The sequence below is a fragment of the Watersipora subatra genome, chromosome 3 (assembly GCF_963576615.1).
Source record: "Watersipora subatra chromosome 3, tzWatSuba1.1, whole genome shotgun sequence".
NCBI classification, from domain to species: Eukaryota; Metazoa; Bryozoa; class Gymnolaemata; order Cheilostomatida; family Watersiporidae; genus Watersipora; species Watersipora subatra.
Window position 1 is genome coordinate 30,884,921 of NC_088710.1, and position 27,963 is coordinate 30,912,883.

The 27,963-nt window shown below is 37.5% G+C and overlaps 2 protein-coding genes across 2 annotated transcripts in view; one reads left to right on the top strand and one right to left on the bottom strand.

Annotated features, from left to right (window-relative positions):
• Positions 1-27,963, top strand: part of LOC137391899 (pyruvate dehydrogenase phosphatase regulatory subunit, mitochondrial-like) — a 51,173-nt gene that overhangs the window by 17,695 nt on the left and 5,515 nt on the right. The window contains exons 10-15 of the mRNA XM_068078449.1: positions 4,964-5,156; positions 8,254-8,418; positions 11,291-11,424; positions 14,512-14,663; positions 17,871-18,078; positions 22,051-22,140. Of these exons, the coding sequence (XP_067934550.1) occupies positions 4,964-5,156; positions 8,254-8,418; positions 11,291-11,424; positions 14,512-14,663; positions 17,871-18,078; positions 22,051-22,140 (942 nt within the window). The remainder of the gene's footprint in view (positions 1-4,963; positions 5,157-8,253; positions 8,419-11,290; positions 11,425-14,511; positions 14,664-17,870; positions 18,079-22,050; positions 22,141-27,963) is intronic.
• Positions 936-3,380, bottom strand: LOC137392158 (serine/arginine-rich splicing factor 8-like). Its single transcript, XM_068078788.1, has 3 exons — positions 3,226-3,380; positions 2,613-2,836; positions 936-1,507 (listed from the first exon to the last, which is right to left on the bottom strand). The coding sequence occupies exons 1-3, from the start codon at positions 3,378-3,380 to the stop codon at positions 936-938; spliced, it is 951 nt and encodes a 316-aa protein (XP_067934889.1).

The window sequence follows — 27,963 nt, forward strand, 5'->3', positions numbered from 1 at the left end:
AAAGTACTCGAATGTTTCTAAAAAGTCAGATACTTTGAAATCGGCAAAGATGAAACGATTTCAGTACTCCTACGTTAGTGACAGAAACCGTCGACAATGCCATAGACTGGTGAAATGTGCAAGTTATTTTTTCGCGAAATGCGCACGACTTAATCGTTCTATTCTCTGTCGCCCGCCGGTTCAATTTCCGGTCTTAACTTTTATTAAACCAAGCTTTTCAAGCGTTTTGTGACGATTTTCGTCTTAATAAATCTGTCTATTTGTGTATAATCCGATCAGATGGGTAAGTTTTTAGAGAATTTCCATAATTTACAAAGACTTGGTAACATATTTATAACATATATATATATGTTATATATATAACATATATATAACATATATATATATATATATGTTATATATATATATATTGGTAACATATTATTAAATGTATTACAAAATACATAATGTGTTTTGTATCGTTATTATACTTTAACTAATCTACATAACGATGGTTAAATTTGTTGATGAAATTTTAATACAAGGGTTCGTCTCATTGTTGATGAATAATTTTCGTAAGTTGTGTGCACATGCATTTATCATAAAAACTCCCAAACTTCGCATCCGCTCGTTTGGTCGTGGGACAATAAAAGAAACATAATAATAAAGGGATGATTTGATAGATTGCAAATCACAGAATGTTATCGGTTTCATGGTGGGTCGTGTGTTGGCAGACTACATAACCATAATAACTGTCAGGAATACCGATATAAATTGTTATACGACCAAGGACCATATTTTTGTTTGAAGAATTTCAATGTATTATTTTCTTTGAGGATAATACAGTGTATATATAATGAAATAGACTTGAATTGTACAACAGACAACATTGATGAGTGATACGCTGAATGGAGGTATGCTATTTATACATGTTTAGCCTTTCTTCAGGCTAGTCCCTAGACTATACTCTCAGACCTTGCCGTACATTTGCTATCTACACTCGTTGCCTTGAGTACGTCTTCTGAAAGCATTTGTCGAGGGGGTGATGCGCATGCCGCGTCTGTTTCCTTGACATTGACATTGCGCGAGGCCCTTGTTCTTCTCAAGGGTATGACCCTTTTGGTTGTTACAGCTCGAGGTCTCCGCGGTCGTGTTATCTTCCCTGCCTTTTTCTTAGATTTACTCTCCCTTTTTGGGGCATGAGGCTTAGTTTTGGAAACTCTACTGATACCAACCTTTTTCGGTACCCTTGGAACCGCAAGTTTCTTTTGAACGTTCCTTCTCTTGGTTGTTTTGGTCGGTTGAGATTTCTTTGTCTGCAACTCTTTGGAGCCTCCTGATAGTTTGTGCGTCTGTGCGACTTTATTTGAGGTGGAAGGTTTGGATGGTTTCTTGTGGATTGTCTCCGTCAAGTCTTCGTAGGAGGAGGCAATGCTAGAGCAGCTGGTCGCATCACTGTACTCATCGTCATCGTAGTACGTACTTGCTGTGTCCGTGTATGAAGAAGCGGAGATGTAGGTGGACTCCCCTTTTCAAAATAATATAACTTACTATACTGTATGTACGGAATTGCGTGAAGTATGCAGATCACCATAGAGGTAAACATAGATGTATGTTTTTATAATTATTTGTTTTGCTTATATCATGAATCTTGTGTTACAATTATGTTTAAACATGTTACGGCTATTAGAGTGGTGCACATAATACTGGATATTCCTTTAGAGATGATGGGATGTATAGTGTGACAAATTTTGTAATGTATAAAATAGCAGGTTTGGTGGTGTCTGGTGGTGTCTGGTGGTGTCTGGTGGTGTCTGGTGGTGTCTGGTGGTGTCTGGTGGTGTCTGGTGGTGTCTGGTGGTGTCTGGTGGTGTCTGGTGGTGTCTGGTGATGTCTGGTGTGTAAAGTAATACAATATTAACTGCATCGCATGTAAGTTGGGATTACTTGAAAGGGCATGTTTTGGCAACATATGTTGCAATGGGTGTCGCAATACAGTGGTTTGCGAAATAAACTGGACCCCTTTTCCTGGAAAACTAATTCTCATTTACAACCTTGTTGCTTATTGTAAATTTAGTCAATAGCCGTAAATTGTATAATAGATTAATTCTCCGTTTGTCCGATTTTAATATGTAAACCAAACAGCTTTAAAATTCTGTTTTTGAATGATTATGGAGGCTAAATTCTGAACATTTAATTTTTAATGTTTGAAGATAATAATCTGTACAGATATATAGTAACATCACAGATTTGTATTAGCTTATTTCTTATAAAATAATGTATATGACTTGAAATAAGCAAACAGAAATGCATGGAATGTGATATATAATTGTCTAAATTCACAATGAGTATTGTTATTGTAAATGGCTTCATTTTGAACATATGTTTGTTGATGTATTGTCATATATTGGTTTTTGGATTGCGCATAGCGTAGATATCTTGTATGAAAATAATGCATTTCGTGAAGCTTTGAAGTTTTGAGCAAACTTCAAAGCTTGCCATTGGTGAGATCTTACAAATGTATTGGGGATGGTCTGTGGCCACATAACTGAATGTATGCAGCAAATTAGGTAGAGGTAAATATGCTTGCTTCACCACACAGTATTATAAAGCATAAATTAAGCCTTACTCACCAAGATAGTCAGTTTGCGCTGAGGAGGCGCTGAATGACCTTGACCTACTGCTCTTTCCACTCGATTTTCTTTGCGATCGGCTTTGATGGGACCTTTTAGGCTTTCGTGATGAAGGTGAAATGGAGCGAACACGTCTCTTTACAGCAACGGGGCGGGTGCTATAGGAAATATATCTTTTTCTTACTGGAGTTCTCGTCAACCGCTGTATCGCCTCGTCATTGTATCTGAAATATTTCATGTGGATTGCTTGAGCCTTGACCTTTGCCAGTTGCCATGCAAGCGAGTCATGTCCATACAAATCATGTCTTTGCAATACATTCATTGCTATTGGCGCTGACACAGGTTTGGAATTCAGAGGCTCACAGATAATTTTTATGGGACAGTCGTGTAATAGTCCCATAATATTGTAATGGTCATATGATAGTTGTGTAGTAGTCATTCTTTTATTACCTTTTTTTAACAACACAAAATAAAGACAATGTCCCGGTTATGAAACACTGCCAACATGTGGATAATTCAGGAATGACTTATTGTTACATCAGTGAGTCTTACCTGACCTTTACGCTGTGTAGTCTGATATGTAGAGCTTCACATTTATGTTATATCAACTCACCGTTTATACTGGTCCGCTGATAATGCCTTCCAACGAGCTGAAACTCGGCCTTCAAATTCTCGTCTTGGCAGTTCTCTACATCCATCTTTCACCCTCTTCTTTCGGTACAGTTCGGTAAAGAGCTTGAAGCCTGCAGAGTCATGTGATGTGGCCATCTTGTCGCGGGTTGAAAATGAAAAGTCTCAGCAGCAGTTTTATATCAACTGGTCACTGCTCCAGTTCTCAACTGAATGGCTTCCTCAGTCTTACTGCTTTGTTCATTGTTCTGGCTTCGTGGAATCTATGTAATGGAATTCAGAGAATTTTATCACACCTATAATTGGTTAGCTAAAGTTACTGGGGCTTGTTACAAATTAGTCTTTCGTTTTCGTTGTTCTAATAGAAAGTTACAGTATGTCAAATCAGTTTCAGCAAGCAACTTTTCAAGGTTTTTAAAAACCTCCTCACTGATTCCCTTTTGTCTCATTAATTGAATCTACTGAATCTACCCATTTGAAACCTAGTATTGATAATGGGAGCCATGGTGCTTGCGGACTCTCCACGTATGCTGTTCGGATCCCTGGCATTTACCCCTCACATTTGTGGCTGTATTGTGGCAGGTTTTGTGAAGAATGGCATATGCATAGACTATAAAATGTAATTCAATATTAAATATCATACAGTATAAAATATAATACGGTATAAAATATATAATATGGTATAAAATGTATAATACGGTATAAAATGTATAATGCATCATGAAATATATAATACAGTATTAAATATATAACCCAGTGTTACAAATATAATACGACATAAAATATATAATATAGTTTAAAATATAGTACGGTACAAAATATGGTGCGGTATGAAATGTGGTGCGGTATGAAATGTGGTGCGGTATGAAATGTGGTGCGGTATAAAATGTGGTGCGGTATGAAATGTGGTGCGGTATGAAATGTGGTGCGGTATGAAATGTGGTGCGGTATGAAATGTGGTGCGGTATGAAATGTGGTGCGGTATGAAATGTGGTGCGGTATGAAATGTGGTGCGGTATGAAATGTGGTGCGGTATGAAATGTGGTGCGGTATGAAATGTGGTGCGGTATGAAATGTGGTGCGGTATGAAATGTGGTGTGGTATGAAGTATGAGTTGTCGGGTATGGAAGCATTGCTGAATAACTCTTTTCTTGGTAGATCAAAGAATAACCACTTTAACACTGTGATGATAAAAACAATTTGGACACTCAGAAAAGCATTGAAAAAATTGAGTGAAAAGAAAAAGTCAAAATGGATCCAGTTAGCATACAGCAATGTACACTACAAATATGGAAATAGCTAAAAGTACTCCCCAGCAAGTCTTGAACTTTTACGGTAGCATATAAGTACAGTATCAAATATTCCATTGGTTTTTGGCACAGCCTACTTTCATGCTTTACTAAGTCTTGTTTGACGGGACAGTTACAAATGGCGAGATCTGTCACCAAACATTAATTACCAACTTTTTGCCTATACGACACCTTCAAACTATAGATCCTATAGCTGAGGCCACTGAAGTCATCTGAAGCTTTTAGGCGATTAGGGTTGATAGATTGATGCCCAAGATTTCATTGCAACCTTTGAACCCAATCCACTAGCTTGATATAATAATCCAAGGGAGACGGTGACTCTATTTTGTGTTGGTCAGCGATCTACTGACTGCTTATGATAAGGTAGGTGAATATCATTCAATGCCTCTACAAATCGTCTTCTCGTTGCAGTTGCACAACTACTATCTAGCAGCAGGATTTTGTGGAGCGGGTACAGCCGCTGCCGGTGGTGTCGGAAAAAGACTGGCGGAGTTAATATTGGATGAGAAACGTATTATGTGGCACGACCCTGTAGACGTGAAGAGATTTGTTGGCTTACACAATAACATCAAATATCTAAGGGAGAGAGTTCAGGAGGTTGTGGGTGAGTGTTATGATGGTCTTATGTTACCTTTTGTCAGTAGTGTATGTTGGACTACGTAATCTAGCCAGTCTCTCATTCTGAGGCATGAACTGAGCTGATATACGTAACAGTAGACTCTTCTACAATGCAAATAATCCATTCTGAGAATGTTCACATTAGAGGGTTTTATGAACAGTAAAATACACGTAAATTTTCTTGAATTCTCCCTTTTGATCCTTCAAATAAAAAACAAAAAAGCCTAACTTTTTAATTTAATGACGGTATAGTAACGGTGTTATTGGTTGGATCAACAACTTTTCGATGGTGATTTTGTCATTGTCATCACTTTTGCCTTCATTGTCAATTTGAACCAAATTTGTTACTTTTTCTAGACAGCGAGGTCTAGAATGAAAAGAAAAAATAGAAGAAAATTGAATAAGTCTAAATAAAGTAAGACCAAAGTATATATACATTTATTTGCTATCATAAAAGCCATGTCTGTCTGTCCATTTTTCTAAAGCCAGAGATTAAATTTAGGATAAAATATTGATATCAATGAGTCTCCACTTCATGCCATTTACATAGGTGGACCGGGGGTCTACTATCTGCACCATTAGACCGTCTTCAAGTATTCCTGAATAATTGTGCAGCTACTTATTCTCTCCGCATGATCAGCACACCTGATGATCTCTCATGGCTAGCTATTGGTCTCTCGCTATTCAAATTGAATGTGATAATTTACACAAACTTGATGCTTTACATTATATGAAATTTCTTACGTGATACGAAGCACAAACTTTACATAAATTATCGTAAGTTGAATTCGCGTTATATGAGTGTCTACTGTAGTATGGCTGCTATTGGTTTGTTTGCATTAATACTGCCATGACGGCTGCTGGAGCATCTATGCACTGGAAACCAAGATATTGTTGATTGAAATTTAAAACAGTAGAAAAACTAAATGGTAAGAAATTTTTTTTCTACCAATATACCTTGTCTACCAATATACCTTGTCTACCAATATACCTTGTCTACCAATATACCTTGTCTACCAATATACCTTGTCTACCAATATACCTTGTCTACCAATATACCTTGTCTACCAATATACCTTGTCTACCAATATACCTTGTCTACCAATATACCTTGTCTACCAATATACCTTGTCTACCGATATACCTTGCCTACCAATATACCTTGTGTCAATGTGATTACGTCAGGAATCAGAAAAGAAATGGTTTTATCAAAAACAGGCAAAGCCTGATATATAGAGCCTTGATTATGTTCGGTTCTGGTTCAAGAGTAACACTGCATAATTGCACATATAACAAAACTACAGTTGTTATTTCAGCCTTTCAGTGTCAGTGAGAGTGTGTCAGCGAGAGTGTGTCAGCTTTATCACACGGCTTGACAAAACCTAAACAAATTCATAATGGTTACGAATATGTTAGTTATTAGCTGTTGATATTTTATGAATATGTTAGTTATTAACTGCCGATATGTTATGAATATGTTAGTCATTAACTGTCGATATGTTATGAATATGTTAGTCATTAACTATTGATATGTTATGAATATGTTAGTCATTAACTGCCGATATGTTATGAATATGTTAGTTTTTAACTGTTGATATATTGTGAATGTGTTAGTTATTAACTGTTGATATGTTATGAATGTTAGTTATTAACTGTTGAGATGCTATGAATATGTTAGTTATTAGCTGTTGGTATTTTATAAATATGTTAGTTATTAACTGTTGATATGTTATGAATGCTAATTATTAACTGTTGAGATGCTATGAATATGTTAGTTATTAACATATTCATAAAAGTTATTATGAATATGTTAGTTATTAGCTGTTGATACGTTATGAATATGTTAGTCATTAACTGTCGATATGTTATGAATATGTTAGTTATTAACTGTTGATATATTATCAATGTTTTAGTTATCAACTGTTGATATGTTATGAATATGTCAGTTATTAACTGTTGAGATTTTATGGACATGTTAGTTATAACTGTTGATGTGTTATGAATATGTTAGTCATTAACTGTTGATATGTTATTCATTAACTGTTGATATGTTATCAATATGTTAGTTGTCAAATAAAGGAAAAACTCGGAGTTATTAGAAGTCATGCCTCTTTGGTGGAACTTTCATAGTATTTTCAGACTTCATCCTCTTCCCTCTCATATTCCTAATTCCTTTCGGCATTATTACTGTTTATTATTACTACTGTTCATTATTATTACTGTTCATTATTATTACTGTTCATTATCATTACTGTTCATTATTATTACTGTTCATTATTATTACTGTTCATTATTATTACTGTTCATTATTATTAGTGTTCATTATTATTACTGTTCATTATTATTACTGTTCATTATTATTACTGTTCATTATTATTACTGTTCATTATTATTACTGTTCATTATTATTACTGTTCATTATTATTACTGTTCATTATTATTACTGTTCATTATTATTACTGTTCATTATTATTACTGTTCATTATTATTACTGTTCATTATTATTACTGTTCATTATTATTACTGTTCATTATCATTACTGTTCATTATCATTACTGTTCATTATCATTACTGTTCATTATCATTACTGTTCATTATTATTACTGTTCATTATTATTACTGTTCATTATTATTACTGTTTATTATTATTACTATTCATTATTATTACTGTTTATATTATTACTGTTTATATTATTACTGTTTATATTATTACTGTTCATTATTATTACTGTTCATTATTATTACTGTTCATTATTATTACTGTTCATTATTATTACTGTTCATTATTATTACTGTTCATTATTATTACTGTTCATTATTATTACTGTTCATTATTATTACTGTTCATTATTATTACTGTTCATTATTATTACTGTTCATTATTATTACTGTTCATTATTATTACTGTTCATTATTATTACTGTTCATTATTATTACTGTTCATTATTATTACTGTTTATTATTATTACTGTTTATTATTATTACTATTTATTATTATTACTGTTTATTATTATTACTGTTGTCAAAGAGAAACCAGGTTTTGCATTTGCTTTGGAACTATGAGCAGTTTTAATATATTTCAGGTTTTGAGTATGGCACAGGAGCCGCGAGGCCAGATAAGCACTTCAAAACTTCAAGAGCTCTGCGTGTCTCTCCTCTCTATACCAGATGCTTTAAGGCAGGGGCAGCTTTTGGAGAAATTGTTGGATATGAGAGGCCAATGTTTTTCCACTCAAACACTCCAGAAGGTTATTTTTCTAACTAGTCTTGTTTCTTTGTGTAACCTGATTGTAACCTAAACCCATAGTAGCTTCAACTAAGTTTGGCCTAGAACCGTAATAGCTTCAACTGAGTGTAACCTAAAACCACAATAGGTTCAACTGAGTGTAACCTAGAACCATAATAGGTTCAACTGAGTGTGACCTAGAACCATAATAGGTTCAACTGAGTGTGACCTAGAACCATAATAGGTTCAACTGAGTGTAACCTAGAACCATAATAGGTTCAACTTAGTGTGACCTAGAACCATAATAGGTTCAACTGAGTGTGACCTAGAACCATATAAGTGCTGTACATATTAAAAATTAATAAACAAAATAGTAGTATATTAACCTTAGTAACTATAGTTACAGTAACTTTATTGTATTTAGTGATTATGACCTGCAATAAAATGTAACATTATAATGTACTATGTGCATATGTACCATAGGGAGTTCTTTCTTACCTTCAAGACAGCTGTTCATATAACATAAACTTTGAATTCACCTCAGATAAGTTTAGCCTACTAAACACACACTTAAAGCTAAGTTTTAGTATGTATTTTCAACTATTTTACTGAATTTCAACTTTTTATCACTAAAATTTTACCGTTAATCAGTTTCTGTCTTCGCTTTTACTGTAACTTTTAGCATACCCGTTTAAAACTTTTTCAACCTAATTTGCCAAGAAAGCTCAAATGATGCTGTTTTTGTAATGAAGTTAAGTTTTGTTAGCGAGTTAAGAGAAGTTGTCTTACCCACTAATTTCATTATTGAAGAGATCGCAACTCCAACTTTGCTACTTATTTTAAAGAGAAAATTTTACTGTTTTACATACAAGAGTTGCTGAATTGAAAGAGAGCGGTCTTGTGTTTCTTTTAGGTACTGTGAAAATAATTTCGGTGAACAGCATTGTTATTTTGACCGATGTAATAAGCATACCGGCTGCCAAAGTTGAACTTGGGGGAAGATTTTGTTGAATTCATATGGTGAAATAGGACTCGTATGGCGAGGTAAAATATCATCATGTTCAACTTTGTAAAATGAATGAATTGTATATCAGTGTAATCGTATCCCGAGGGCCCGCTGCGCTTTAATGATTTGGTTGGTTGCATATGGAGTTATATTCTATTGACTTTTGTAGTTAATAAGCACACAACTCCAGACATTAAATTGTGTGTTCGTTAGATGGAGTGACAGCTGATATATACTGTACATTTACTTTGAATTATAGTTCCATTAGAATGGTTATTTTTTGTTTTCCTAGTAGGTGCGATCAATGTGAAGATAATTTACACCTTTACAAAATTAATCATGAAATTCTGGGTAATAAGAAATATTCTACTCGACTTGTGGTCAAAACCTTCATAATCAGTCTACACCAATTGAGGAGCACAAATGTTGACTTGAAAGATTTATTTAATAATAGGCTTGTATCAGTAACAAAGATTCCTTCTGTATTGATAAGGTATTTTGCAACCGGACACAATGTACCCCAACAATAAACCCCACACCTTTGTTTAACCATCCGATTAGTGTATTAGGGTACAATATCTTGATACAGTGTTCATCCTACTAGACCCCTTTTTCAAACGAAACCAATCATGCTAAATGGCACAAAGGAATGTCACTCTAAACGCTTGCTATGCTGCGCTAAGGAGTTTTAGAACCAATGGGTTGGTATGCGAACTGTCTTGGAATGACGTTGTGCACTTACCACATTAAAACAATAAATTACCTTGAAATTAATTCTATCGCACGGCAACACATCCCATTGGTAATAGTTTTACAAGCTATCATCTATCATTTTATAGAACATGTACGACAGTTTGGGCATCAGAAAGCGGATAGAGATGATCTATTTAGACCATTAAATCAAATGAACTGTCACAGAATTTTCGCAGGTTTTATTAGAAAGTATCGGCATTTTTTTATCATTTAAGATTGTTTTTAATGTTTAAAGCCTGGATGTTTAAAGATTGAAATCGATAAAACTTGATCGCGGTTAACAGGCTCAGCAGAAACGTATGTGCCAGAATGATATCACTAGTTATGTAACTGCCTAACTCTCTCCTTATTGATATCGGCTATTGCCTTTAAGTTGCAGCATTACGCGTCTCTATTCTGTCAGTCTCTTTGCTGAAGTACAACTATAGACGTTATAATCGCACTTCCACTTGCATTTGAACATTCCAAAAAGAAAGAATCTCATTCAAACTATATTTCTGGGCTGGGTAGGCCAACAAAGACAAAAGGTAACATCAGATTGAAACTTGATGTCTTACCTTTACATTGATATCATTGTCATTGCATCACTTCACCATGCTTTAAGTTCACTTTAAAATCACTTGAACATGGTATGCTTGTCTATCAAGGTTGAGAAGGTATACTAGTTTTTCTAGCATATTTGACTAAAGATTATCATATTTGGCGAACTACTATGCCAAAGCTATCACATTGTTCTCAACTTACCAATGCGTAATTTAAACGGAATCTCTGTTGGTAACGAGTTAGTACGACCCTCGTTTTCGAAAATGAATGAAAACATTGATGGTGGGTTTTATTCTTTCAGTTGTGGTTCACTTTAACATCTCAAACTCTTCTAGGCTAGACATTGTCTAGCAATAATCAACATTGATTTTGGAGTTATCCTTCCTTTAGAAGAAAGACTACGCATTTTTAAACTTCCATTGTATGATCACTAGGCTCAACCGTGTGGAATAAACTTGATGTGGCTACTGGAGGATTGAATTATTGACTGTGTTCAAGTTTTGGGTTGTTTTTTTTTATTGGTGGCTTGAGTGGGTGTGGAGCTCTACATGCAAATAGGGTTATCGAGTTAGGCTAGGTGTTTGTGTTGCAGAGGAAAGCCCTAACATGCGGGAGACACGATACGGCAAGCCTCATTACTTTGATATTGTCAAAACAGAATACATCTCTTGCAGGGAAAATGTTTGTCTGGTGGACATGTCCAGCTTTGCAAAAGTGGAGATTAGAGTAAGTTATCTATCATTCATAAACCCATGTCAGCCTTCTAACTAGCAAAGTTGCTCACCCGCTTTTTACCCCCTCACTCATCCAACTTCTTATTTATCCACTTGCTCACCCATCCAACGATCCACCCATATCGCGGTCCACCCATATCGCGGTCCACCCATATCGCGGTCCACCCATATCGCGGTCCACCCATATCGCGGTCCACCCATATCGCGGTCCACCCATATCGCGGTCCACCCATATCGCGGTCCACCCATATCGCGGTCCACCCATATCGCGGTCCACCCATATCGCGGTCCACCCATATCGCGGTCCACCCATATCGCGGTCCACCCATATCGCGGTCCACCCATATCGCGGTCCACCCATATCGCGGTCCACCCATATCGCGGTCCACCCATATCGCGGTCCACCCATATCGCGGTCCACCCATATCGCGGTCCACCCATATCGCGGTCCACCCATATCGCGGTCCACCCATATCGCGGTCCACCCATATCGCGGTCCACCCATATCGCGGTCCACCCATATCGCGGTCCACCCATATCGCGGTCCACCCATATCGCGGTCCACCCATATCGCGGTCCACCCATATCGCGGTCCACCCATATCGCGGTCCACCCATATCGCGGTCCACCCATATCGCGGTCCACCCATATCGCGGTCCACCCATATCGCGGTCCACCCATATCGCGGTCCACCCATATCGCGGTCCACCCATATCGCGGTCCACCCATATGGCCGTCCACCCATATGGCCGTCCACCCATATGGCCGTCCACCCATATGGCCGTCCACCCATATGGCCGTCCACCCATATGGCCGTCCACCCATATGGCCGTCCACCCATATGGCCGTCCACCCATATGGCCGTCCACCCATAACGCCGTCCACCCATAACGCGGTCCACCCATATCGCCGTCCACCCATATCGCGCTTTGTCCATATCGCGCTTTGTCCATATCGCGGTTTGCCCATATCGCGGCTTGTCCATATCGCGGTTTGTCCATATCGCGGTTTGTCCATATCGCGGTTTGCCCATATCGCGGTTTGCCCATATCGCGGTTTGCCCATGTCGCGGTTTGCCCATATCGCGGTTTGCCCATATCGCGGTTTGCCCATGTAGCGGTTTGCCCATGTAGCGGTTTGCCCATATCGCGGTTTGCCCATATCGCGGTTTGCCCATTTCGCGGTTTGCCCATTTCGCGGTTTGCCCATTCAACGATATGCCCATTCAACGATATGCCCATCCAACGAAATGCCCATCTCGCGGTTCGCCCATCCAACGATATTCCCATCCAACCGCTTACCCATCCAACCGCTTACCCATCCAACCGCTTACTCATCAAACGGCTTACCCATTCAACTGCTTACCCATTCAACCGCTTACCCATCCAACCGCTTCCCCATCCAACGGCTTACCCATCCAACGGCTTACCCATCCAACGGCTTACCCATCCAACGGCTTACCAGTCCAACCGCTTACCAGTCCAACCGCTTACCAGTCCAACCGCTTACCAGTCCAACCGCTTACCAGTCCAACCGCTTACCAGTCCAACCGCTCGCCCGTTCAGTGGCTCGCCCGTTCAATGACTCGCCCGTTCAATGACTCGCCCGTTTAACGGCTCGCCCGTTTAACGGCTCGCCCGTTTAACGGCTCGCCCGTTTAACGGCTCGCCCGTTTAACTGCTCGCCCGTTTAACTGCTCACTGGTTTAACGGCTCGCCCGTTCAACGGCTCGCCCGTTCAACGGCTCGCCCGTTCAACGGCTCGCCCGTTCAACGGCTCGCCCGTTCAACCGCTCGTCTATTCAACCGCTCGTCTATTCAACCGCTCGTCTATTCAACCGCTCGTCTATTCAACCGCTCGTCTATTCAACCGCTCGTCTATTCAACCGCTCGTCTATTCAACCGCTCGTCTATTCAACCGCTCGTCTATTCAACCGCTCGTTTATTCAACCGCTCGTTTATTCAACCGCTCGTTTATTCAACCGCTCGTCTATTCAACCGCTCGTCTATTCAACCGCTCGTCTATTCAACCGCTCGTCTATTCAACCGCTCGTTTATTCAACCGCTGGTTTATTCAACCGCTGGTTTATTCAACCGCTCGTTTATTCAACCGCTCGTCTATTCAACCGCTCGTCTATTCAACTACTCCCCAAATCACTAGCTGACTTATGGAGTAGCTTACCCAACTGTATTGACAAGGAAGGAGTTAATAAGAAATCAAGAAACAGTGTGTGAAACTTGGTATAACCCAGCAATCCTAATTCTATGTATACAGTCAAACTCGGATAACTCGCCCTCAGATAGCTCGAACACAAGGTTAACTCGAACGGATTTGTCTGGTTTGTTCCCACGCAATGATAATTTGCTTTAGATAACTTGACTTCAACTTTGTTAACTCGAACAGTTTTTTGCCCAGACGGTTGTTATCGCTTTAGAATATCACTTTATTCTAAGCCATAGAAATAAATATCAACTTTTAGTGGTTCTTTTGCATCGTTATTACCACTATTGGCAAAATATTTTCGTTAACGACTTTTCTAAAGGTTTGCAAAAATCAAATTTTATCAGACATCCACTTAGTTTTTTGAAAGCACGAAAGCGAGGTAACCGTTGGATAAACTTAGTGAAATCGGCAAAATTGATCTTGGTTAAAAAGATGTCTTTTCTTTTAAGCATTTCAATGGCCATCAAGTTTTGCCAATTTTAATCTGAAAATGTCCTGGCAGTCACATCACATAAAACAGCAAACAAAACTCAAGTGATAGAAAAATCTCTATACTTTCTGATAAAATTTTTTAAAACTTTACATTAGAAGCAATTTTTGCACTTAATTTGCAACAAGCCATCTATGCTTTTGATTTATATATAGTTTGTATATGTACATGTATTTACTAATAAATACATGTACTTGTGACAGTACTTGAACGCTCTGATAACTCGAACACTTTTGCTCGGTCACGTGAAGGTTGAGTTATCCGCGTTCGCCTGTATTAGCACATGTATTGATTCACTCCAATCTGTGGATGAAGTCGGTTTTGTACTCTTATGGTATTGTCATGCTTACTTCTTGTCTCTGATAGTCAGACTCAGCCAAGGATGTCACAGACTTTCTCCAGTATGTTTGTGCTAATGACATCGACAGGCCAACGGGTACAGTTATCCATTCAGCTATGCTGAATGATCGTGGAGGCTATGAGAACGATTGCAGCCTTTTTCGGGTTGAGGAAAGTAGGTGAGTGCTACAACATATGAAAGTAACGCAAGCATTCAATTTCAACTAATAGTTTATTACTTATGCCAAAACCTCTCTCACTCAGTAGTAAATGAAAGAATTTGCACAATTATCCCTTGAATTTATCCAAATCATATTAATTTCGTACTTTGTGCAGAGGACAACATAATTATAATTATAATAATCAACATTAGTAAGCATTTTTATTTATGTGTTTTCATGTGTAGCCATGTATTCCCATCTTTGTATTCCACATTTATAGCTAGTAGATGTCAGCTTTGCCCTTGTTTCCAGCCATATGACACTAACTATTCAATGGTTTATACCTTTGGTGGAGTTGTCATCCCCAAAGATAAATATTACCAATTTTAAAATTGCCTCCACATTAAAAAGCACCGAGTGGAAAGATAACTCCTTTTAGTTCATTCTATTTGCCCTACCATTTAAGTTCGGTGCAAAAGTTGTGTGCCAACCTTGGATCGAGTTTTCTCAAGCATTTTATGAATAAAATGTTTTTCATAAGTTCAGTACAAATGTAGGCCAGACCAGACGTAAACATGGGCACGTATCGACAGCGATGGGCGCGTATCGACAGCGATGGGTGCGTATCGACAGCGATGTAAATGTCTACTACTGGATAACAGATATATTAGTAGTAATTTCATGTAGAAGAATAAATTCGTCGAACGACTAACGGCGCTAAGCTTTACTTCAACGTTATCTCATCGGATGGTGAATTTTTATGCTCATGTGATTGTTATTTGTTATTAGAGTGAGAATGTCTTAAACTATTATCTTTAGCTACGTGGCTGGTGATATTTAAAGCATTGCTTTTGAAAAGTTTCCTTTTTCCTGTTTTTTACAATGCTTCAAGGGTATAAACTACAGACTGTTACTCATGCACCTTTCCCTTGACGAGACATATGAACAACTTAACCATTTACAGCACGGTATTGCTAATTTGTATAAACATTGTTAACGCAGCCTTATAACAGTTGAATAAAAAGTGTGAAATACAAACCCATATCTCCACTTGTTATCTCCACTTGTCTTACCAAAAGACCACCAACAAAGATCACCATCGGATCATGCTGTGTTTGTGATACACAAACGTATGATATCTGTATTGGTCATGGTTAATAGATGGTGAAACAGTGCGACATTCGTTATGAACTTTCCATCTTGCTTGAAATTCATAATACAGGCCGACCTCGGTTTTGTACCACCAAGCTGTTCCACAAAATTATTTTAAAAGTTATTTGTTTATATTCTGTACCAGTTTTTTCCTCATTATAAATCATGTTAATAATTTGATTTCATTCCAAGGCTAGAAATTGTTTTTAAAAGCATTTTGACATGGTCGTGACCTTAAATTATGTTAAGAGTGTAGAACATATAAAGGGCATTGAATTTGTCCTCAATACTCTGTCTATACTGAGTAATGTACAGCAGTATCTGTTAGTAGCAGATCGTAGCCTCTTCTCATTTCCTCAAATATTGGTGTACAATAAAACATCATGGAAGCAGCTTGTGTGTTTTATTTCAGTAAGAGACATCCCCAGAAACAATGATGCAGAAAAATATCATATCAGAACATTTTCTATGTGTGCCGGTTGAACATCAACAAGTATATCTAAGGCTAGTTGATGATTAAATACTGAATATAAAGAGGGTGTGTTGTTTGGGAACTCGTCATTGGATTGTCTCAGCTTTTCTCAGGGGTGTTCAAGTTTTGAATTTTTGTTTGTTTGAAGCAAAAAATCTAAAATTTGATTGTTTGAGATCTGAGATTGGACTCTGCCACCAAGAGACTGTTTTTTGTTGTATACCATTTAGAGTATCAAGGCTTGATTTGGTGCATTTTTCTCATATGCATATAGGAAGAAAACTGCGCCTGTCAAATTATGCAAAGACTTTTTCGTTGTTAATGATTGCTTTTATTTTAATTTTCGATATTTCTCCTAAATCGGTTGGTAATTCTGGGATGGTTATTCATTTATCTTCGCTATCTACGCTTGAAGTGCATGACTAACTGGGACGAAGCTTCTCACTGGCGGCAGCAAACCTAATTACATAATTGGAAATGTTATGTAATGGTTATCTAGGCTCTGCTATGGTTGTCTGTACAAACACACATACTTACACAAGACCAGTCAAAATAATAGTTAGTTCAATAAGTATTGCAACAGTGAGCTCTCTGACCAGCGCTTTGTGAATTCAGCAACAGTGAGCTCTCTGACCAGTGCTCTGTGAATTCAGCGACAGTGAGCTCTCTGACCAGTGCTCTGTGAATTCAGCGACAGTGAGCTCTCTGACCAGTGCTCTGTGAATTCAGCAACAGTGAGCTCTCTGACCAGTGCTCTGTGAATTCAGCGACAGTGAGCTCTCTGACCAGTGCTCTGTGAATTCAGCAGCAGTGAGCTCTCTGACCAATGCTCTGTGAATTCAGCGACAGTGAGCTCTCTGACCAGTGCTCTGTGAATTCAGCGACAGTGAGCTCTCTGACCAGTGCTCTGTGAATTCAGCAGCAGTGAGCTCTCTGACCAGTGCTCTGTGAATTCAGCGACAGTGAGCTCTCTGACCAATGCTCTGTGAACTCAGTGACGCAAACTCAGTCGTATTGTTGTCATCGCAACCTATATTTTAGCATGATTAAACCAGGTTCCCCTTGAATTCTGTTTAAATGTAGTGCTGACAGGATTTACATGTTCAAATGTAGTGCTGACAGGATTTACATGTAAAAAAGAGAGATTTGTTCAAGCTATTGCTCGATCAATGTCACCCGTAGTGGTATTAGATATATATCGTTTCCATAATGCGTATGATTCGCAAATTTGAGCCAATCCACAAATTTACCGCATTATGGAAATCGAATCCGCTAGCTAAGCGAGTTTTGCGATTCGCAAAACTTTATCGAATCCATCATGCTTGCGAATAATGAAAACAGCATTTGCGAATGATGCGCATTAAAATACCCCACCGGCTATTCAATTTTAAACATTATCAATACTTCTGTCGTCCTTTCTCGATCGAGTTTCACGAGTTCGCATCACTAACATGTGCGTCACTGATTATTAGCTTATAGCGTACAACTTCTTACTTTTTTCAACAAGATGCCGTAGTCCATCTGGCACTTTTGGATCCCTAGAATCAGTTCATATTGCATAAGGAAGTTTTACGATGTTCACACATGTCTCCTTTTTAAAGGTTTATGGTTGTCTCCCCTGCGCCGCAGCAGACAAGGAATCTCTGGTGGTTGAGAGAACACTTGCCAGCTCACAGCACCGTTCAAATAAGTGACATAACATCCATGTACACAGTGCTCAATGTGATTGGGCCAAAGGCTAGAGAGCTTCTCGGGGAACTGACGGATATCTCACTCAAGGTCACGGACTTCCCGCATATGTTTGGCAAGGTCAGTACCTCTATGGATGAATTCATTTCTAGAGTTGTTTTGACAAGGTGTCACTAGAAGCTAAATTATTTAGGTTTCTCCTTCTGGTTGAATGGCAGGAGCAATGCAAGAGCTGTTTGCTGTCGATTAGGAAAAGTTCGGGTGTCTAGGAATTCATTTTTAGCCGGTTTGCCTGTTATCTTTTTTCAAAGGCAACTTCTGCGCATTGCCTGCCATCGTTCAAAATACGAAATATGTTGCTTTCATTATTTTCTGATTCATGCAAAAACTTATTTTTATGTTTGCTTCCCGTAGCCTATTAATTGTAAAAACGTTTTTTCAAATGCAGCCAACTATTTTGTCCTTAAACAGCCTTTAAAAATATGCAAACAAGAATATAGAACAAAAGCTCAAAGATCAGGCTGTCTTTATTACATTCTAGTTCGCTAAAGATGGAAACTTACATATACTACTAAAGAATACCTTTAGAATTGAGCTTTATAAATTTTTAGAATAAGACTGTAACAGTTGTGGTAGTGACTGCTCTGTGTAACTGAGCAGTTAGCTGCTACTTAGCCCCCATAGATAACCTTTCATAAAAATGCTGCTTATCGTGTTATTTTCTTGTGGAAACTCTCTTCGTGGATTGTGCTCGCAAACACGGCTAATAATATAGTGATTCTTTGCATGGATTTGTGTGACCCTGTCACTACCTGTGTTGGGTTGATGCATCTATGAATAGTCTTACAGCAACGGAGGAGAGCAGGTTTTGTGATATAGTTTGCTGCAATGTCTGAACATGTTAAACGCTATGTTCCCATTGAAGGCGTTTAGTCGAGCGCTAGACAGCTTTGGGCTATTTCTTTTATACAAATTTTGGACAAGAGCAGTGATTTCATAATATTGGTTGCTTTACTATTCTATTAACTTTTACTTTTAAAACTGGGTAACGGTATCTGGTTTTTACTGCATTTCTTTGAGCTGGTGGACATGGAATTCTCGGTTTTACTCGTGTCTTGTTGATCCGGCATCCCTAAGGAAATAAAGTTTTTTAAAAGGTCAAAAAAGGTATTTCCTTTAATTTAAAAAAGTGAATCTATGTATTGAAGGCTTATTCTTTGCAGGGGCATGCGACTCTTGTTTAACAAATAACCAAGTAACAAGATAAGATTGTCCAAACATTTAAAAGATGTTTGGACAATTGCGGAAATGCTAAATAGTATTAAATATTAAAAAGCATTCTCAGCCCAGACGGGATTGTTGTTAGAACTCCACCACATGAAAATAACGTTAATATCTGTAAGGATGTTCGATGGATTATAACATGTAAATGTATGAACCCCTGAAGTGTATTGGAGGAGCTCATTTCTTCACCAATCTTAGCTAAACGAACACAAGTCAATTGTGCCTATGATAGGCAAGGGAGATAACTCTTAGTCAACTGGCCAATCGCTTCTGTTCAGACAATGTGGATGTTTGTTTCTGGTGATAGGTGTGACCCTAGCGTCTGTCCAAACATGTCTCATAATGGTGTGGACAAAGAAGTGTGCGGACACACTCCAGTCATCGTTTGTGGCTCCAGTCAGCATATGCGGATAAATATGGGAGATGATAAATCTCAGCTTTGTTTACCATAGAATCTGTTCTCGCAACCGCTTATAGATAAAATAGAGGGATGGAGAGATAACAGACAATAGAGAGAATATCAGTCATAATCTCCTTGAGTGTAACCATTACACTGTATCATAAACTCTTGGTTTGTTTAGCCGATAGCCGGCTGTTAGAATGCTTTTCTTACTCGCTGCATGGATTCTATTTTTAACTCCCTTTTTATGCCTGCCATACTCGGCATTCCATATTTAATATTCATTATTTGCAATGCTGTCCCTTTATTCCCTGTTTATTATAGTATGTTTTCTTGAGCATTAGCCTCGAGTAAAACCTATTTGCGTTTGAATATTCATTAGCTGTGTTGCAGAAGTTCGTCGCTAGGAAAACCTCACAAATGAAAAATAATTCATTGATTTAATCACTCAAGTTTTAGTTTCGAAATCAAAATAAAAATTTAAAATCAAATTTCAGTTTTCTGATATGGAAACGTTTATGAAATTTGCTCGACTGCTCAGACTGATATCTACAGTTGTTTGATTTTTCTCTTCCAATGTTAGCAGTTGTTATAGATACACAGTGTTGTTTACACCCTGTACATATATAAACTTTGATTTCTTCAATCATTTTATGTGGTGTACTCTAAGAGTTGTCATCCCTTTCTAGTATAAAACCACTGAATACACATCTCTAGTATTTCAGATCATCTAGTGCACAGTTAGTGTGCTAGTTTCAGCATAATTCTTCTTTATTCTGAAATCTAACTCGGTTTTATGTGACGAGCCATTTATGTTTCCCATCTTTCCCTGCTTTTATGATAAGGAAGATTCTATCAGTTGGTTGAATGATTGCAACAACAAGGAAGTTGGAAATCCTACGGTCTCCCTTCAGTCATACCCTCTGTGTAACCGAGCAACTTTCTCAAATAACTATTTTGATGTTTATTTCATAGCGTATTGACATTTTCATAGCCTAGTTAGCATCTACTGAGAATCTTCATTGTTCCGGCTCATCCATGACTCACTCGGGGCTAGTTGTGGTTGTGACTCATTAAAAATACTTAAAAGTTCGCTTGGTGACCTCTCGTGGTCACATGACTACTTGCGGTGTGACCTCGTGTTGGCTTAGCAAGTTGATGTAAAAGTCACACTAAATATTTTGTATAGCTAATCAGTAGTTCAATAGCTACACTTATCCTAAAAGATGTGTTGTCAACGTCTGTAACAGTTGGCTTTAGCCTGAGGACTGAGTTCAGTGCAAACTCTTGTGAATGTCTGATCAAGTTAGAGCCATAGCCAGTTCTTAAATATAGTGAGATTAAGTTGGGCGACGTGAAGTTGTTTGCTTCCAAAACAATTGCACCGTTCATTGACGGGCATTTTTCCAATATGAAACATGCCATGGCAGAGACCAGATATAACATGATGACAAATACAGCTGAATAAGATAGTTTTTGTAAGGGTGATTGGCATTAGGCTTGTCAGTAGAAGTCTTGTTGTATCACATGCCTTCCATGTCTGGTTAGTCATACTATAGATATAGCAGAGACTACTGAGTGTCATAAGAACAAAGTACAACTGTCAGGATGGTTAATTAATGAGCAGGTTTGAACAGACTCACAACTCTGTGCTGTCTGCATCATTACGTTGTCACAGGTACATTTTCTCTCAACTATTTCTCAACATTCTGCAACAGAACTTACCCGAATAATGAATAAGAACACGCACACCTTTTCCTCACAATCATCTTACGGAGTTGCGCACAATACTTCCGTGGAATTATGCATTGGTTACTGTATGTAATTATGGGTGCCATGGAATTATCCCAGTCACTATGAAATTGGGAGTACTCACTCTATTGGATTAAAATATCCATAATCATTTTGTGAAATCCTACGTAATCTTTGTAATGCATAGCTGCCTTGTTGAATTATGCATATCTGCATTATGGCTTCACACCGTATTACTTTATGGCCTTTTATGAAATTGCTCGATGGAATTTTATATGGAGTTGTGCTTAATCACTCTATGGAATCATACATGATTACTTTATGGGGCTCTATGTAATCATCCTATGGAGGATTATATAGAGCCCCATAAAGTAATCATAATAACCCCTTGACCAGTTCCATAAAGTAATTGTCCATAATCACTCTATGGTGATCATGCATTATTGTGCGCTGCACTTTGCAGCCAATGGGAAGCATTCAGAATAATGGCACGTTGCGCCCATGTTTAGGTTCCCTGTGAAACAACCTGGTAGATTGCATATAACTCTATGCAATTGTTATTTCTGACTCACTGCTACTGACCATCACTAACTGCTCATGTCTATGTCTATTGCTAACTATTCATGTCACATTATCAAATACATTATGAATTTCAGCCATTGTACGTTGCAAACGCGGGAGATGTGATAGCAATGCGACTTACTCATGCTGGAGAAGATGGCTTCATGCTTTATATCCCCTCGGAGGTACATATATAATGTTTCTTTTAAATCTCATGTTATCCCATTCCTCCAGCAGCTTATCACTTCTTTACAAGTAACCATTGAAAAGTGCAGTAGACTCTCCTGCTACGTAAATAATTCATTCCAGTAATGTTTACGTTTTATGTTATGTGGACAGTGGAATACGTGTAAAACTCCTAATCTGTTCCAATATCTTACCCCTTTGGCCCTTCAAAGATGAAAAGTCTATACTTAACTTTTTAGTTGAATGACTACACAGTAACAGTAATATTATTGGTTTGTATTGACAACTTTTATCCTTTATCTTATCACTTTCACTTGGTTTATGTTTTAAGACTGCGGTAATTTCACAATAAGTTATGGGGAAAGCACGGCTTCAATGCCGATCTACATCCATTTTTTTCTTTATGCTAGACAGCAAGGTCTTTTATACCTAAAAAATATTAAAAATGTTTTGTGTCTGAAATAAAGTAAAACAAAAATATATCTTTACTATAATAAGAGCGGTGTCTATCTGTCTTTCTGTCTGTCTATCCGTCGCCAGGGTTCAAGGTTATGATAAAAGATAGTTTCTGACGAGACTCAAACTCGGGACATTTAGATAGGTAGACAGGCACTGTAACGTCTGCACCAGTAGAGCACCGTGAAGTATTCCTGAATAATTGTGCAGCTACTTATTCTCATCGCTTCATCGGCACACGTGATGATCTCTCACAGCTCACTAGACTGCGGGGATATTAGTGTTTATAACATAGATAACCGTATATGTTGTTTTCTCTCCCCAAAGCTCAAAAGGAAAAATGATACTTTTTAAGGCGAACTATATGTATGTATCTCCCAGTATTGGGAGATACATACATGTAGATCCGGAAACGCTTTACATTATATGAATTTTATTTTTTGTATGGAATTTCAAACTTTACATAAGTTTTTTGCGGTAAGTGGAATCTACTAACTCCATCTACTGTATGGAGTTAGTAGGGAAACTTATATGAAGTTAGGTGGGTGGCAAAGTGTTGTAACATTCTTTTACTTTCCAACTGTACTTATATGTGTACACTCATACAGCACCGGTATAGGTACATGCAGACTGTACTTATATAGGCATTGTTGTCATTCAGTTCTTAGAAGATTGAGAAGACAACTGCCATAAGGCACAAATTAGTCGCTCACATTACCTTGATGCAGTTCACAGCCTTAAAAGTTTGGACAAGGCGTCAGTTTTCAAAAATTAAGAAACAAATGTGCCCCAGCCCACTCCTCTTGCCATCAGTCTATGGTCAAACTTTAACTTAGGAATTTGTCTATAAACAACTTAAAATTGGAGTCAATATTTCTCTCCACATTCCAAGGGATTTTCAACATGCTGTTTGTAGAATTTCTCAAAAAATATCACAATGGTGTAAGTAAAGGTAAACAGGCGAGTGGAAATGGGTAAAATGATAAACAAATAATATATATGGAGTTAATTTAAACTTCATCTACATGTAGTTGAAGTTAAGTTACGCAGTGTATGATTATCACTCACTCTATCAGAGCAGGTTGCTCTGCCTTCTCTTCCCTCCTCTTTCTTTGAAGGTGAACAAAGACTAAAAATTTATTTCTAATTTTTACTTCATTAATTTAGTTTTTATATGTAATTCAGGTTTTTTATCTCAATTTTGACCTCGTTTTATATAATACATTTGCTTTATGCTACATGTATATATGTATGTATGTACAGTCAAACATGGATAACTCGCCCTCGGATAGCTCGAACACATGGTTAACTCGAACGGTTTCTTTGGTCCGTTCCCACGTAATGATAAATTGCTTTAGATAATTCTACCTCAACTCTGTTAACTCGTACAGTTTTTTGCTTAACGGCTACCGAGACGGTTGTTATTGCTTTAAAAAATCACTTTATTCCAAGCCATAGAGGTAAACCTCATCTTTTCGTAATTCACAGGCGTCGTTATTACCACCACCGGCAAAATATTTTTGTCAACGACTTTTCTAAAGGTTTGGTGAAATTTGATTTTTACCAAACATCCGCTTAGCGATGGCCCTTCGGAAGCAAGGAAAAGTGAAGTAACCTTCGCACAAACTTCAAGAAAAATCGGCAAAATTGATCTTGATTAAAACGCTCGAAAGAAAAAGATGTCTTTTCTTCTGAGCATTTCAACAGCAATCTAGTTTTGCCAATTTTAATCTAAAAACGTCCTGGCAGTCACATCACATAAAACAACAAACAAATCTCAAGTGATAAAAAAATCTCTATACTTTCTGATAAAAAGTTTTTACACTTTACATTAGAAGCATTTAATTTGAAACAAGCCATTCTTGGTTTTGATTTATATTATAGTTTGTATATGTACATGTATCTACTAATAAATAAATAAATACATGGACTTGTGACAGTGCTCTGATAACTTGAACGCTCTGATAACTCGAACACTTTTGCTCGGTCCCGTGAAGTTCGAGTTATCCATGTTTGATATATATATATAATAATCTGCAGTATTTTTGGGGACTGTGAAACAAATTAAACGATATAAAATGTATTCTCATAAAAATACTTGCTCAAACTAAGTCGGCCTTGACAATTGTCAGAATAAATTGACTGCATTAGTTACTAAGTTTCACATCGGTATGTCTCGAGGTATTGTTAATTAAAAGAAATTCCAACCCTTGAAACCCTTTCAAGTCCGTTTCCAATTAAAATAGACAAATAGCTGGTAGAGCTGGTATTGACAAAGTCATCCTACTGAGTCTATGAAACTGCTTATTATTGACACGAGTTTGAAGGTGCGTTTACACCAGGCCGATTTGTCGGAGTTGTTTCAACTCCGACGAAATCTGAGTTGGAACCGCTTCTAGTCTGTCTACGATTTGAAATACGTTTTTGCAGAGGCTTTTACACCGGACCAACTCCAACTCCGATTATACAAAATGGGTCACTATTTTAACCAATTAAATACAACATCGATACCTATTCCATTTTGAGCGCTTATCACCATAAACGGAAACGATAACCTTGCCATTGATTCATAGCACGCCCACACAGCTTCAACTTACCATAATTCTTATAGTAACAATAGTAATAATTTAGCTCGTCAAAAGTAATTTTTTTCAAGGATGGAACAAGACAACGACGATTTACTACTATGTTGTGCTGCAGCTGCAGCCGTTATAATTTTAGATGAAGTCGAAGAAAAACAGGTACGTGCGCATATTTTAATTTGGATATACATTGTATAGTCAATTATTTAAGCTATTCATATTGTTAACATTTAATTTAACAATATTGTTTACGGTTTTTCATCAATGTTTCAATTTACATAATTTTATTAATTGTCACTGTACCCGATTAAACAAACCGTTAGAAAAAATATTGCTAATATTTATCGAAATATCACTATATCTTAGTAAATCCACCATTGCATTTCCCTCTGACAGTTTCTATATTCGACAGTACCCTAACAAGGCAATCTACTTTTAAACTACTTGGCTTTGTCATCAACCAGACCACATCTCATTCATGTCAAATAACATCATCTAACCTACGTTTATTTTATAACATTCGTCATCTTATGAACTTTGATATTGCCAGACTATATTACTATAATTTTATCCATTCTTATCTTATATATGGCCTACATGTGTTCTACCCTACAACACCTGTAAAATCTTTTAAAACCAAACTCAAACTACACCTACTATTCTCTGACCAATAATACCATTAACCATCTAGTCTTACCTATTTTAACATTATACGTTGGTTGTTTTCATAACTAGAAATTTGTTGTCATAGATATGCATAACTATTTTCACGGAGTTTTTGTTTGTCCAATTTTTGTTTAAACAATACTTTTTGTTGTACATTGCTTTTTAGTTAGTTTACTAACTGTGGTACCTTGTGGAAAACATATTGTAAAATATGACTTGATTATCACAATAAAGGTTGCTCATATATATATATATTGCCTATTAATTTTCGGGAAAATCTTTCCTCGGTTTGTGACCCAAACCGACTTTTCACATGATTGTACTACTGCATGTTCTGTATATTTGTAGGAAGATTTGAGAAAGGGTAAACCATGGGTCGGTCCAATTACTGGATCACGTACCATACATGGTGCTTTTTATTCAACTGTGCCCAAGCTAATCGATGCTACTGGCGATGACAAGCTACCGTCCAACCGGGTTGGCACGTTCCAAAATTACTTCCGATTGTCTAAAGAAGAGTTTTGCTTAGTTTTATCGAAAGTGGAGCTAGAAATAAAGAAGCTAGATACCCACTATAGAGAAGCTATTACTGCCGAAGAAAGATTGATGGTAACACTGAGATATTTAGCTACCGGCTCTAGTTTAACTCAACTGCATTATGAATGGTATATCTCAGTTGCTAGCTTATCACAAATAATTTCCGAGACTTCAAGAGCAATATACAATTGTTTAAAAGACGACTTTATTAAAACTCCGTCTAGTGTGCAAGAATGGCTCAACATCTCGACTGATTTGGAAGAGAAATGGAATTTCCCAAATGCCATTGGTGCCCTTGACGGCAAACATGTGATGATGAATAAGCCTTGGCGTGCTGGGTCTGAGTACCATAACTACAAGGGACAGGAATCAATTATCTTGCTGGCTATGTGTGACGCCAATTACTCTTTTACGTATGTTGATGTTGGGGCACAAGGTCGAGCTTCAGATGGAGGTGTTTTTGAAGTCAGTACGCTGCAGGCATCATTGACCAGCAATAATATTAACGTACCGCCTGCCCGCTTGCTGCCAGGGTGTAAAGAACCTTTACCTTATGTAATACTAGCCGATGAGGCCTTTCCTTTAAAATCTCACTTGATGCGACCATACCCGAAAAGGGTTTTGACAGATGAGAGAAGAATTTTTAATTACCGGTTGTCACGGGTTAGAAGACTAATTGAAAACTCATTTGGAATTCTCTCTTCGACATGGCGAATTTTACTTCGTCGCATTGACCTTCAGCCAGATAAAACTAGAACCATTGTATTGGCTTGCTGCGCTCTGCACAATTTGATTCGTAGTTCTTGCCATCCTCCTGAAGGAACAGTGCCACCATTACCTCGAGAACCGTCTAATCTAGCAGACACTATACCTAGTGTTGAAGCTCGACCCGTTAGACCAACTGAAGCTGCTAAGATGGTTCGGGAACAGTATTGTGATTATCTCAACAAAGATGGAGCAGTCTGGTGGCAGAGAGGGTACGCATTGTTACAATGATACAGGTGAGCTTGATTTTAAAGCATTTTATAACTAGGCTGCTTGAAATTCATCTCTTGTGTTCTGACATTTCTCATCAGCAATTTGTGTGCAGGGATACAAATAATTGCAATAATTTCAAAATTTTTCACACGGTTCACCTGTAGTTTGGTGAGCATATTTAAGACTGTCTCTTGCAGTAGTGAATGAGAATTACCTATGTTTTAGATCTGTCAAGCAATGGTAACGCAGTCATGGATTGATGAGTTATTATATTCGATGTACATCAACCAACACTACAAGAGCTCATTTTTTATGGAAGCAATTACGGTGTTTGCCATCTACCGTACATCAGTTAACATTTTGCTCAATGGTACAGACAGTTTGTAAAGTGCATGTTTATTGAATATTTGAGTCCTATTGATCTGTGTAAAAATATCATCACACACTTATGACATATACAGTGGTGTGCAAAATAAACTGGACCATGTTTCTAAAAAACTAAAAATCTCATTTACAAACTTTGTCATCCACTGTAAATATAGTCTGTAAACTTAGTCCATGGCCATAAATTATATGTTAAATTACTCCTATTTTTGTCCTTGT